Source organism: Hyperolius riggenbachi, chromosome 10 (assembly GCF_040937935.1).
Source record: "Hyperolius riggenbachi isolate aHypRig1 chromosome 10, aHypRig1.pri, whole genome shotgun sequence".
Lineage (NCBI taxonomy): Eukaryota > Metazoa > Chordata > Amphibia > Anura > Hyperoliidae > Hyperolius > Hyperolius riggenbachi.
Window position 1 is genome coordinate 205,058,356 of NC_090655.1, and position 15,280 is coordinate 205,073,635.

Consider the following 15,280-nt stretch of genomic DNA (forward strand, 5'->3'; position numbering starts at 1 on the left):
TATATAAATGTAGCTCAAAAGAATAGCTAGCTAGGTCAAGAACCAGCGTACTGATTAGTATCAAGGCCAACGAGCAAGTGAATACTCTGGCCTTAAATACCCAGGAGGCAGAGCAAAAGCCCAGCCCCCAGAAATGACATCACCGCTGACACCCCATCAGACAAACCTCCTCAGCCTATAAAGGCTGCTCTGAGCTGCGCACGTCCTGCCAGAACCAACACGCCGACCCACATCTATAGGGGAGCCGGGGATGCAATCATTCTGATTCACATCTACAGGGAACCTGGGGATGCCTTTGAGCAAAGAGGAAGAGGAAGCTTCCTCCAGCTGCTCCAAACTATCAGAGCAGCCTGCAGAGTCCACACCCGGTAAGTTTGTTAGAGTGGCCATGTTTTGGCAATGATCATAATGATGTAAAATGGAGCTTGTGTGTGGACAGCTTTATTCAAAACATAGGTGCTATATCTATACATTATTTATATTTATTGAGCAGTAGGGCTAATACAGGTATTGTAGGGCTAATGCTGGCACTTGCAGTCACTTCCTTCTTCGGGTATGTGGAAGCGTATTGTTAATGTCGCAACGGTAATTTTTTACAAATCCACGCATCGCCACAGACTAACATGACGTCTGGGCTGACGCAGATCTCCGCAACTCAATGCAGAAACTGTGTGGTAACCTAGTTATTGACCTGTGTCAGTGATGCAGCGAAAACGTCACTTCCGTCACGTCGCGCCGTACCATCACAATATAAATGTCTCCATAGACTTTAATTGCACGGCGGTGTGGTGCGGTAAAAATACCGCACCGCCTCAGTGTGACTGGGCCATAAGAATTATTGCAGAACTTTGTTTCTTTTGAAATCAAAGAAAAATTGTCATTAAAACATAAACATTTAATAATGAAAGAATGTATGCTGGGTGAATGAAGCTAGGTGAACCTTTGACCTCTATTAAAGTCTTTAACATTTTGAAAACTGTGAATATTGTAATAGACAGAACAGTGATTTTTGCAGCACAAAAGGGTACAAATCCGATGCTGATCAACCATACTATTTTCACGTACGCTGTTGTAGGTGGGTTGTATGAACTTTTGACCTTCATAAAAATGTTAAATATCTTAAAAACTATAACAGATAGAAGAGTAATTTTGCAGCACAAACGGGCACAACCCTGCTGCTAACCAACCATACAATTTTTGTGTCTGTGCGCTGTTGTAGGGGGGTTGTGTGATGTCACTGTCTGGAAAAAAAATTATATATACAGCATATACAGTATAATAGTTATTATCTTCAAAACTAAAGCAGCACACATCTTCATTTTTGCAGCACAAAGTGGCACAAATGTAGCACTAACTACCAAACACAATGGAATTTTAATTTGTGCTGATTATATGGGGGCCAACTGCACAGAGCTCATTTGGCTTGTATGTTCCTTTGCAAATGTGTGATCAACCATTGTTGCCTTTTTTTTAGAATTACTCTCTAATAATACTATACCTGGGGAGCAGTGGTAGGCTTGTGAACAAGAGCTCGGCATCCAAACACTGACACAGAAATGGACACGGAGAAGAGCAGAATATTTATTAGAATTAACGAAACTTGGATAAAGTATTGAGCAGTCTGTAAAAACAAAATAACAAAGAAATTGTACTGTAGCATTTTGGTATCTGTGAACATTGCTTTTTAATGGAACTTGTTAATACTGTAAGTATGCATACAACTTCCTTAAAGAGACTCCGTAATAAAAATTGCATCCTGTTTTTTATCATCCTACAAGTTCCAAAAGCTATTCTAATGTGTTCTGGCTTACTGCAGCACGTTCTACTATCACCATCTCTGTAATAAATCAACTTATCTCTCTCTTGTCAGACTTGTCAGCCTGTGTCTGGAAGGCTGCCAAGTTCTTCAGTGTTGTGGTTCTGTGATGCATCTCCCCCCTCCTGCCCCCTCCATGCACACTGCCTGTGTGTTATTTTAATTAGGGCAGCTTGTCTCTTCTCTCTTATCTTTTACAAGATGGATAAATCCTCCTGAGCTGGCTGGGCTTTTACATACTGAGGAATTACATACAGGCAGAGCTGTCTGCACTCTGCAGGAAGAAACAGCCTGACACTTCAGTGGAAGATAGCTGCAGGGGGAAAGAAACACACAAATGATCTCTTGAGATTCAAAAGAAAGGGTGTATACAGCCTGCTTGTGTATGAATGTATTTTCTATGTGTGGACATACTGTACATCAACCTACTTCCTGTTTTGGTGGCCATTTTGTTTGTTTATAAACAAACTTTTTAAAACTGTTTTTAACCACTTTTAATGCGGCGAGGAGTGGCGAAATTGTGACAGAGGGTAATAGATGTCCCCTAACGCACTGGTATGTTTACTTTTGTGTGATTTTAACAATACAGATTCTCTTTAAATCCTAACCCTAAGTAAAAAGAGTCATACCGCCCTTGCCATATTAACTCAAAAAGAACTAATAGTACTGACAACTCAAATAATCTTTTTGGTTAAGCTCAATAATGCTTGAGCAGTCAACTAAATATGCTGGTAAAAAAAACCATACTGGCCTCTAATTCAAGACCAGTTCGCCGGTGCCAGGCTCCAGCAGGTACACCACGCCTGCAATACACTGGATAGGAATAAAGAACAGAGAAGGCACACTACTGGCTCACCTGAGTAAGGGCTACGTCCAAAACATGTTGTGTTCACCTCTGTCTGCTCTTAATACAGTAGCATTCAGGGATGAGCAGAAACTACGCCAGTGTGAATTTACGCATCGTAGTTCGCATCTACGTATCTTAGTTCGTAGGCGAAGTTTCAAAACTACGCTTACGAATTTATGCATAGCGAAGTACCGCTACGCGTAGTTTATGCCCGCTACATGTAGTTAACATGTGTATTGCGAATTAAACTACGAATGCGTTACTCGCGTCTATTTTTCCACATATGGTTGTATGCTCACAAAATTACGCATTGGAAAGGGAAATGTACGCATAGAAGAGTTAGGCTGCATTTCCACTTGTGCAGTGGGAATCGCCGCGGTAAAATTTTTCACGCGGATGCGAATTACGCATGCGGTTCCATGCAAATTTTCAAGTGAATTCGCATGGATGACGATGTATGCGAATTTAACCATGGCAGTGCCGGTGTGATTACCCAAACCGCATGCAAATTTCCTATTAAATACACTGCATGCGATTTGCATAGCTGCATGCGGCTTGCGAATTCTGATGGCTCTGCTGTGCGAATTTTTTCTGCACAGAAAAACGCAAAGGAATCCTGACAAGTGGAAACAGTCCCATTCACTTGTATTGCTATGCGAATTTGCATGCGAAAAAAGCATGCGAATTCACGATAGTGGAAATGGGCCCTTACCGATATAAGCATTTACAGAGGAATTAATGCGGACATTTTTCCGCCTAAGGGCATAAGCACTACGCTTCGCACTACGCGTAATTGCGTATTTTAATGCGTAGTCTACAAAATGCATATGAAGCGAATATTTTATTTTGAAGCCACAGTTGGGCGAAGCATAATTGCGTAAAACTACACGTAGTTCCAGCGTAGCACAGTTGGCTGACTACGACCATCCCTGCTGCATTGCTGAGCTAGTAGTCTGTCATCTCCATTCTTTATTCCTAACTAAATATGATGCCTTAACCCGTTAACAGGCTTGCTCAAATCCAACTTCGGGAGATACCTGGATAGTTCTATCCAGATATCTCCAACTCCCAGTAAACCTGTGCGGGGGGGGGGGGCGATGGATTCAATCTTACCTGTCTGACGTCTTTTTTGTCCGTCCTTGGCACCACCCATGATGCGTTCCACGCGGCGGTCTTGTGACTCCAAACACTCACGTGATGCGCGTGGACCGCATCATGGGAGGCGCCAGGGACGGAAACCTCCCCCCCCCTCCCCGCACAGGTGTACTGGGAGATATCCGGATAGATAGATATCCGGGAACACTAATTGATGATGATAGGACTTAAAATCCCCCCTTCCCCCCAAAAAATGGCTGTCAATTAACATTAGGCCTAGGTTTCAGACAGTGGTCGTGCAGCCCACATTGTGTCCAAAGCAACCGCACAACTGGGACATGACAGTTTTCAGCCAAGACTTGTCCAAAAAATTACGCAGCAATTGTGTTTTGGGTTAAATATAGGTGGTATCAGCACAGCAGCAGTGGCCTGTGGCTCCTCCGCGGCCGTCCTTAAGCCCTGTACCAACGTATCGTAGGTGAGCCTTGCATTTTCATGCTCCTTCCATCTGTTCCTTCAGTTTCACTGCTCTCCTTGTCTCACTTCAATATTGCCCCTTTGATATTCCTTTTTATTCACTCTTTATTGTATTTTTAGCACCGGTTTAATTGTGAACATTGGCTCTGTTTATCAGCAATTGTTCACTTGTGTATGGCTGATGCCTCTTAATTGTTTAACCTCCTTAGCGGTAACCCCGTGTGTGACACGGGGTAAGCCACCGGTGGGTGCCGCTCAGGCCCTGCTGGGCCGATTTACATAATTTTTTTTTTGCTGGACGCAGCTAGCACTTTGCTAGCTGCGCCAGCACACTGATCGCCTCCGGCCCGCGCCCAATCGGCGCTATCCGTTGCGGCGCGCGCCCCCCCCCCAGACCCCGTGCACTGCCTGGCCAATCAGTGCCAGGCAGCGCCGAGGGGTGGATCGGGACTCCCAATGACGTCGCTGACGTCGCTGACGTCATCCCGCCCCGCCGCCATGGCTTTCTTTGAATGGGATTTCCTGATCGGAGATCGCCGAAGGCGATCGAAGCAGGCGAGGGGATGCGGCTGATGCCTGGGCTCGCTACATGATTTAAAAAAAATAAAAATAAAAAAAACTGCTGCGCTGCCCCCTGGCGGAATTTTTCATACCGCCAGGGGGGTTAATGTATATCTAGCACTAGCACCTTATTTTCTTTACAGATGTAGGGAGGATTGTTGTATGAATTTTTTGTGTTGTGTATCTTTTTCTTTGGGAGTGTCAGCAGTGCAGTGTCCATTTAACATAGTTTATTTATATCAGATTTTTGACACTGGCAAATATATTTTCACTTCTGTGCAACATGGAAAGAGACATTTATATATAGTTTAACGTTGATTACGCAGGACTCTGGCTATATATATTTGACATTTGGGGCCTGGCTTGAGCACGGCTTGCTTTGCTTTTAATTGTTTTTAAATACATTTTTGTAGCTGGTGTCAATAAAGTATATTTTGCACTCACTCTGGTTTTTGGATCAGTCATTTCTGCTCCTTGTTATATGTTTGATATATGGGGGTGTCTTGCTCTTTTTTGTTGTACACGTGGCACTTTGCACGTGGCACTTTGCACGTGGCACTTTGCATGTGGCACTTTGCACAGGTTTACACGTGGCACATTTTCACGTGGAACTTTGCACATGTTTGCACGTGGCACCTTGCACGTGTTTGCACTTTGCACTTTGCACGTGTTCCTATTCCCTAATCCCTAACCTAACCTAAACTGTAGCTAGCTAAGGCTAAGAGCTGGCCAGCAGGCAGCAGCTGGCCTGGTGGTCTGTGCACAGAACACAAACAGACACATAACAGCTGCAGCAGCCCTAACCATGACCACACACTCTGACTGTCTGTCACAGTGTCACAGAACAGCTTATCACTGTGTGTACAGCCCTTGGCCCAGCAGCACTGCAGCACACACTCTAACTGTCACACTATGGCATTAATCAAGGTAATTAACAATTTACGAATACTGTAGTGATAGTGAAGGGGTTAATCACGGAGCAGCTTAGGTTTATCGCTGTGTACAGCACTTTGTAGGGCACCAGCACTGGAGCATGTCTCTCAGTGTGCTATCAGCAAGCCAGGATGATCTGTCTCATCATGGCAGCCCTCCTTATTATACAACGGGGCTGGCCAGTGTTCCTTTCTGTGATTGGGTGCCAGGGCTTAGGCTGGGAGGCCTCTGATTGCCTCAATGAGGTCAGGTGGGGCTGGCCAGGGTTCCCCTCTGTGATTGGTTGCTGGGGCTTCTGCTGGGAGCCCTCTGATTGGCTCCCAGGACGTCCTGGACCTGTGACAGTATTTCAATGGTCAGATATCTGTGGATAGCCCAGCCAACTATCCGCAGATAGCTATCCGGATTTGCCCAGGTATCCGGAATCCGGATGAGAGGTCGGATAGCTTTAAAAAGTTTGGGTATCCGGGTTACCCGGATATCCGGAATCTGGATGAGCACCATTGCATATAATGCCCAAAGCACTGCATACAGACAATAGCGCTCAGTATCCCAATTGCACTACACAATTATTTCTCAAGAAACATGGAATTTTGTTCCAAACTGCAGTACCTTACAATCTAGAACAAGATAGATTTGCAGAAAAAATGAACAGACGCTATGTGAAAGTGCAAGGAGCATGCTATTTAATGCACATATGGCAAACAGCTATTGGGGAAAAGCTATGATGACAAGTTCTGCAGAACTGCCTATAAGCCAAGGCAACATGGAAAATATGATATGAATTTTGGGCAAAAATTAAGCTGTATTTAAGACACCTCAGAGTATTTGGAAATAAACCGTATGTACATGCTTTAAAAGAAAAGTACACAAAGGGCTCGATTCACAAAGCGGTGCTAACCCAGTTAGAGACTTTAGGCGTGATAACCATTGCACCACGCTGGTGAAAAACCAGTTTAGGCGTGATAAGTTTAGGTGGGATAAGTTTAGATAAGTGTAGATCGCGTGCAAAGTCCCGCACGCAAAGCAGCGCCATTAAACTCTATGCGAAGTGCACCAGACTTTGCTAGCGCAAAACTTTTCAGCTGTGCATTGCGGTGATAACGCAGTTGGTGCTTAAACTTATCATGCCTAAACTTATCACACCTAAATTTATCATGCCTAAACTTATCACACCTAAACTTATCACACCTAAGCTTATCATGCTTAAACTGAGTTTAGGCGTGATAAAGGGCTTTTCACCAGGGTGCTAACTGTTAGCACCGCTTTGTGAATCAGGCCCAAAGTGAGATGTGTGTGCCGAAGAAGGTGCTCTAGTCAGCTACAGTGAATCTCAGAAAGGCTACAGAATTCTATATCCAGGCACATAAAAGGGGGCAATAAGCAGAATTGTCATCATTGATGAAAGATTAGTGTGTTTAAAGTGGATCAGAGTCAAACTTTTGCTGCCTTCAATTTTCTGCCCCCCATATATAATTTATCGGGCATTCTTCCCCCCAAATGCTTTTTTTAAATTGTATGTACCGGTATTACATAATTGCATGTAAATTAATGTATCCACACCCCCAGCTCCTCCAGCACCTAGGCATTCTGAGTCTCATGCTGCAAGTGCTCGTGGGGGCTCAGCCTAGGGACGAGGAGGCTTTTGCTGAAGCATGTACAAGATTTTCGAGGCAAGAGGGTGGAAGGAGGAAGGGGGGGGGGGGGGAGTGGAGTTTTTACAGGCTGAGGTGCAGAGCAGCTTGTCTGTGTAATGGTGACAAGCAGAATATGGCTGCTATCGTATCACAGGAAGAAATAATCATATAATGTTGAAGTTGTTTGCACCTAGATTTACTTAAACTTTAGATAAAATATATGAACAAGTTACTTGCTATAGTTAGTTTTTCATCTCGGATCCACTTTAAGTTTTTTTATTACACAAACACAGGCTCAAGTTGCAGATAAATCCACACCAGAGTTTCCAGAGCAACAGTAAAGTTAAGCAGAGATAGAATTTGTTGTAGACAGTTTACACGAAACTGAAGTAGTAACCAACTCACACACTATTGAACAACCAGTCACTTTAGTACGGACATCAATAAGAAGCACTAAGAAATACCAGCAGAGCGTTCGGCCTACATGACTTCCACACACAGCAGTCTAGAATAAGACAAGTTCTTGGGAAGAGACGCTACAACGTTTCACTTCTGAAAAACAAAAGTGGACTAAAGCAGCAGATGAAGCAGATGTAGAAATGACAGAGTCAAAAGGTGCAAGCCTGCCTATGGAAACTGCTAATCCAAAATTGCAACCACTACATGTCCAGAGATGAGTCTGTTGACATTTCGGGCACAAAAGTAGCAGTTGTTGAGTGGGGGTGTTGGGATGTGTATTAAACAACAACAGTCTATTCTGTGCATATCTATGCATTACCAGCTATAGCCACAGTGTGGCAGTGTTAAAGAAGCAAATATCTCTCATTATATCCTGTAAAGGAAGCTGTGAATGTATTCTTGGTGTGTTTATAGCCCAGAAAGCCTTTAGACATGAGGTTGATTAATATCTGTTTCTCCTGCATTCTACATTGCTGCACACTAAGGGCTTGATTCACAAAGCGGTGCTAACCTACTTAGCACGTCTAAAGTCTTTAGACGCGCTAACCAGGGTGCTAAGTAGGTTAGCACCAGATTTCTCAATCAGATCGCGCGCTAACTTTGCGCGCGTAAGTCTAGTGATGGGCGAACACCTGGATGTTCGGGTTCGGGAAAGTTCGCCGAACATGGCCGAGATGTTCGGCATGTTCGGGCCGAACCCCGAACTTTCCGAACATCCAGCTTTTGGGGGCCATATGGGGTCGCAGGCATAAGGGGGGAGCATGCCCCGATCGCGGGGGGGGTCGGAAATTCCCACCACCCCCTCCGCTAGCGCTCCCCCCTCTGCCCGCTTCCCCATACAAAAGTTTAAGCAAAGTACCTGTAGTGGATGGCCTGGCAGTGGGCGGCACTGTGGAGTGAGGAGGAGGAGTCCGGAGAGTGACGAGTTGAGGGAGGCCGGGCAGCGGGCGGTTCAGCGGAAGTACCCTTGTGGTACTTCCGCCCTTTCTCTGACCTCACGCCCGCTGCCCGGCCACCCTCAACTCGTCACTCTCCGGACTCCTCCTCCTCACTCCACAGTGCCGCCCACTGCCAGGCCATCCACTACAGGTACTTTGCTTAAACTTTTGTATGGGGAAGCGGGCAGAGGGGGGAGCGCTAGCGGAGGGGGTGGGGGGAATTTCCGACCCCCCCCCCCGCGATCGGGGCATGCTCCCCCCTTATGCCTGCGACCCCATAGGGGGGCAGTATTCGGCCGAACAGGGCCCTGTTCGGCCGAACAGGGGCCCTGTTCGGCCCTGTTCGGCGGCCATTAGAAGTTCGGGGCGAACCCGAACTTAAAAGGCCGAACACCATCAGGTGTTCGGCCGAACGCGAACATCACCCGAACAGGGTGATGTTCTGCAGAACCCGAACAGTGGCGAACACTGTTCGCCCAACACTAGCTAAGTCCCATAGGCTTTAATGGGCACTTCGCGCGGTGCGCCCTGTGCAGTACGTGCGTAAAGTTTTACGCGCATAAAGTTTTGCGCGCGTAAAGTTTTATGCGCAAAAAGCTTGTTTAGACGTGCTAAGGGGGTTTTCACAGGCGTGCTAACAGTTAGCACCGCTTTGTGAATCAAGCCCTAAATAGCTAGATTATAATAGGTTTCAAACAGTAGTTTTTAGTATATGTTTCTCCTGCATTCTACATTTCTGCATGCTAAGAAGCTAGGTTATAATAGCTTTCTAACAGTATTTTTTCCTAGCTAATCCAGTGGAAATCCCAAAATACAATCACAAACACAAAAACACAAATTGTGCAAAATACAGAGAATCACATGCTGTTAAACTGCAAAAATCTTGACTTGATCACAGTGTGATTGTCTTTTGTGATTTTCAGATGACAATGGACCAAACATTGAGATGCTTCAGGGAATGCCTTACCGTTTTGGCACATCTGGTGAAATTGCCAAACATTTAAAAGGTTTTGGATCAGAATAAAAGAAATTGTGGTCACAAGCATTGAGACAAATATTGCAAAAAATCTATTTGGAGTCATTTTTGTGTAAAAAAATAAAAATAAAATAAATAAAATAAAAACACAGAATGCATTAACAGACACTATAAAGTAATAAAACATATATTATCTGTGGCCAAGCAAACCATAACTGTATTGTGAAATTCAGCATACAACTTGGCCCACAGTTCTTGCAGAGCAGTTTGCCAGGTAACCACACAGAAGCATTAATGAACTCCAGCAACTGCGGATATGCAAGGTCCATGCCCGTTCAGCAAACCTGAGTGTGATGTAAATCAAAGAAAAGGTATCCCAGGACATATTTTTTTTATATTTTTTTAACAAGCTACACTCTATACAAGGTGATATAAACCAAATAGTTGCAACAAATTGTGGACACCTTTTCTGCAAGCCCGTTACCCACAAGGTTTTAGCAAGATTTATGGATATTTGAACAATTTCAGCCACCTGGACGTTATTGTCACATCCAGACGGCTGCTGTTGCACTGCTGCGAACTCCCCCGTGCGTGATCGCATGCCCGTGTGCTCCCATGTTGCCCCCATTATCCTGGAGAACAATGGATGGAAACATAATTCCCATTTATTGAAAGACCAATGGCTTCTTATCAGAAGCCGCCGTCTTTCTGACAAAAAAAGTTTCCCATCCTCCTTATGCTTCCTGGAAGCAAGCACGCTCGCTTCCAGTACTAAAAAAAAATTTTTGACTGTGGCCATCTTGTGGCCAAACTGTAAAACTACATCTACATACATTTTTTGATTAAATAAACACGCACTATTACATTTAAAATTAACTGTTTACCTCCCACACCAAAAATTACCAAAGTAAAATTTTTAATGGGAAAAAAAACATAAATAGTTACATAAGGGTCTACACTTTTCTAATATGCATGTGAAGAGGGTACATTACAAACATTTTTGAAATCATGAGCTTGTAAATAGTGATGGACGCAAAATTGAAAAAAAATGCACCTTTATTTCCAAATAAAATATTGGTACCATGCATTGTGATAGGGACATAATTTAAATGGTGTAATAACCGAGACAAATGGGCAAATAAAATACATAGGTTTTAATTATGGTAGCATGTATTAAAGCTATAAGTAAAGCTATAATGTCCGAAAACTGAGAAATAATGATTTTCTCCATTGTTTTCTTAATATGCTTGTTAAAATGCATTTAGAAAAAAATATTTCTTAGCAAAATGTACCACCCAAAGAAAGCCTAATTGGTGGCGGAAACAACAATATATAGATGAATTCATTGTGATAATTAGTGATGAAGTCATTGGCGAAAGAATGGGAGGTGAAAATTGCTCTGATGCATAAGGTGAAAAATACCTGCTTGCTGAAATGGTTAAACCAGGCACCCTAATGTGGTAGAGAGGATTTTTGTTCTACCCTCACCACCTATTGAGCACTCCTGTAAGCTATTTCAATACTTAAACCTGGACCCCCATCATATGCACCCACTTAGGCTATTTTTACTTTTCCTTGGCAAAGTTGTCTGTGCATTCTTAGTCAGCCTCTGTGTCTAGTTGCTCTAGCAGGTGAGAAATGTAATCTCCGCAGTCCTCATAGATCATGACCATAGCAACTGACAACATTTGAGAACCCGCACAGTCGCAACCTGGCTGAAGAGTTGCTGCACGCTAACGGGGTACCTGCAGAGTGAGTTGCGTTTAAAGGGGCCAAAGCAGAATATTTCTGCAAAAAATAAATATGTTGTTCTCTATATTTATTTTTTTGCAGAAATATTCTGCTTTGGCCCCTTTAATTCAACACACGGTTACCCCATTAGCATGTGGAGACTCTTCAGCCAGATTGCGGCTGCCTGGGTTCCCGAATGTTGTCAGTTGCCATGGTCACGATCTGTGTGGTAGGCGAGGTTACATTCTCCGCTTGCCAGAGCAGAGAGACACAGAAGCTGTTTGAGAGTACGCAGATGGTCTCATGAACAAGGCTAGGTTTGGGTTTCCAAGGCAATGGAGATGGAGCAGGATGCGGATAGCTTAAAGAGCTCCCACCCTCTTCCTGTGCCTGGCCTCCACGTGATCAAGGGTGCTGCATGTGAAATGGCTGTTGTGTCTGTCTACCAGTCCCTTCCACCCACCGCTTGTTACTCTCAGGGCTGGAACCCACTAGAGCGATTTTTTGAGCATTTAGGGAGCTAGCAATTTCCCTAAACGCTCTACCAATGTAAATGGATGGAGCAACTTCCACAGAAGCGATTGTGATTAGCAGAATCGCAAACGCAGGACTCGCAGCATTTTGTTAGCGTTTGCTCTTCAATGTAAAGTATATAATCGCTGGCGTAATCGCTCATCAAAACCTGCACAAAGCGATTTTGCTAGCGTTTTAAAGTTACTGTACACTGTAGCAAAATTAAAATGAATTGAAAGGACCAATCAGACTTTAAAATGCTAATCGCTACACAACCGCTGGCAAATTGAATACACTTTTTAAAATCGCTCCCTAAAACGCTCATGAAATCGTTTACAAACTGCTCATACAAAACGCTAGCGATTGCGATTAGCGATAGCGTTTTGTAGTGGGTTCCAGGCCTCACCCAAATAATAATGTGGATTAATTCCATTCTGTGCTCTGTATGGATATCTGAATGGTTTCATGTCTGGATTTATGCTAATTACTCTTCTGCCGTGAATAAACAGCTCTTTCAAGCAATTGGACCCAGCGGCGCACGTTCTTTCTTTTTAGTGTACTGATTAAATTGTTGATATGTTACTGTAAGATTTTAATGTTTTCACATGATATTGCAGCTATTCAAAAGAAAAAAGTTGAAATAATATACCAAACTAGCAATGCAAACATGAAAGCACTATCACTGCCCGGCCATTGCAACATGATGTGTTTTATCCTGTGGCTAGTGATGATTGTAACCATAAATCTTGCATAGATTTTCACAAGTACGCCTATTTGTAATTACGATTTGCAAACTAAATTGATTTCGTAGTCATTCTTAATTTCGCATAAAAATTTGCATAATTTTCACGAAATTTCTAGTAATTTTGTGCCGACTTTGGAGGTTAATAGCAAAGCCCCCATCCATATTAACACCAAAATTGCTACCTATGTTAAAGAAAATCTGTATCATCAAAAAGTTCCCCTGGGGGGGTACTCACCTCGGGAGGGGAAGCCTCAGGGTCCCGATGAGGCTTCCCACGCTGTCCTCCATCCTTCAGGGGTCTCTCTGCAGCCCTCCGAACAGCGGCGATGTAAATATTTACCTTCCCGGCTCCTGCGCAGGCGCTGTGGTGGCTCTCGGCTCCGAAATAGGCGGAAATACCCGATCGCTGTCGGGTCTGCTCTACTGCGCAGGCACAAGTCTCCGGCGCCTGCGCAGTAGAGCGGACCCGACTGAGATCGGGTATTTCCATCTACTTCGGAGCCGAAAGCCGCAACAGCGCCCCCGCTGCAGCCTGGAAAGGTAAATATTGAACAGGCTGTCGGATTAGTCGCGCCACTGTTCGGAGGGCTGCAGCGAGACCCCCGTGGTTCAGAGGATGGCATGGGTAGCATCATTGGGACCCTGAGGCTTCCTCCTCCTGAGGTGAGTATTCCCCAGGGGAACTTTTTGATGCTACAGTGTCTCTTTAAAGGGAATAGTGGGTACAAGGAAAAAAAAATATTTTCCAAATAGACCATATCATTTTTGAGAAAATCGAATTTAAAAAATGCAAAGGAAAAATGGTTTTTAAATTTGGAAAAATTACTGTTTAAAAAACATTTTTCTTTGCATTTTTAAAATCGATTTTCTCAAAAAGCGTACCCACTTTTCTCCTTAACATACATACCAATTTTGGTAGCAATAGCATGTATGGGGCTTTTGCTATTAACTGCCAAATCGGCACAAAATTTCACAAAATTGCGAGAAAATTACCGTATATACTCGGGTATAAGTCGACCTTGTGTATAAGTCGACCCCACTTTTTGACCCGCTTAAGCTGGAATTAATACCAAACCTGGTGTGTCTGTGGGGCAGGGGCATCTTATGGACCTTTTCCCCTCAAGCTGTCTCAATCTCAGCTACACAGCCCTCTACCTACACTAACTCCTGCAGCCACCACCTACTCTAACTTACACTGTACTCCCACATGACCATTTTGTACCTCCTGCCTCCATTACTCACACTGTCTGCTCTTTTACAGTCAGAATCTGACATAGTAAGCTTCAGGATGTATTAATGTGGCTAGATGCCATTACAGTTTTTCAGTGATAGGTGCTTTTATTTAAGTGACACTGGGAACAAACAAGGCATGGGTTAATGCCAGATGCCTTTAAATGTGTGGAACGTGTGCAGTGATCTTTGGAAGTGCTGTGTGCTTTCTAAAGAAAGAGAGGGGGAATTAATCAGGCTGGCAGGGGGAATCCAGAATCAACACACAGATAAAAAGGCAGAAAGACTGACAAGAAAGGGGACATTTAGCAAAACGTTCTCTGCAGTCTTCTATCACACTCTGTACACAGAAGAGCAGCTGATAACAGGCTGGAATTCAGAGAATGCAGAACGGACTTACACAGGCTACTCTGCAAAGTACTTATGGCTGGGCTTCTCACTGCAGACTGTGAGGAGAGATGGAATCAAAGTGTGCAGAGAGGGGGAGGAGGAGTGTCACATTAGAGACTGCACGGGCTTTTCACTGTACGAGCTGCAGATATATTGATGGAGGAGAAGCCTTTGAAGATCGGGATGAAGCCAGAGTTCCGGTGCTCTAGCTTGCACTGTTGTCAGCTACTGCGGGTGAAATTAGCAGCCACTGGAGCATCACATGCTCATACCTCCCAACTTTTGAAGATGTGAAAAAGGGACACTTAAGCCACGCCCCCTGTGCTGCCTTAAGCCACACCCCTACTTTTGCAAGAGGGTGACAATGGGAGTGAGTGTGCGGGGGAGGGTGCCAGTGGGTGAGAGAGGGTGACACTGGGTGGAAAAGGAGGGTGCTAGTGGGTGGGGGAGGAAGGTGCCAGTGGGTAGGAGGAGGGTGTCAGTGGGAAGGAGGAGGGTGTCAATGGGCAGAGAGGAGGGTGACACAGAGGCATATCTGGGTAATACGGCGCATGTCATCAGATAATTCATCAAGTAGTTTAATGCCATCAGATAATTAATCAAGAAGTCTCATGCCATCAGATAATTCAAGTAGTCCCATTGCATCAGATAATTAATCAAGAAGTCTCATGCCATCAGATAATTCATCAAGGAGTCACATGCCATCAGATAATTCAAGTAGTCCCATGCCATCAGATAATTCATCAAGCAGTCACATGCCATCAGATAATTCATCAAGTAGTTACATGCTGTCCAATAAAAATGAAGCTGTAACAGTCATCCAGATAAATTAATTAAGTAGCCAGGTGCCTCACAAACAAATTACACAGACAGATGCCTCAAGATAAAACAATTTAGTAGCCAAGTCCACCCTGGATACAAAAATTAAACAG

At 44.1% G+C, this 15,280-nt stretch overlaps 1 protein-coding gene across 1 annotated transcript in view; it reads right to left on the reverse strand.

The window, feature by feature from the left end:
* LOC137536225 (membrane-spanning 4-domains subfamily A member 4D-like) overlaps positions 1–15,280 on the reverse strand; it is an 82,950-nt gene that overhangs the window by 4,191 nt on the left and 63,479 nt on the right. Inside the window, exon 6 of the mRNA XM_068258343.1 lies at positions 1,499–1,621. Within this exon, the coding sequence (XP_068114444.1) occupies positions 1,499–1,621 (123 nt within the window). The remainder of the gene's footprint in view (positions 1–1,498; positions 1,622–15,280) is intronic.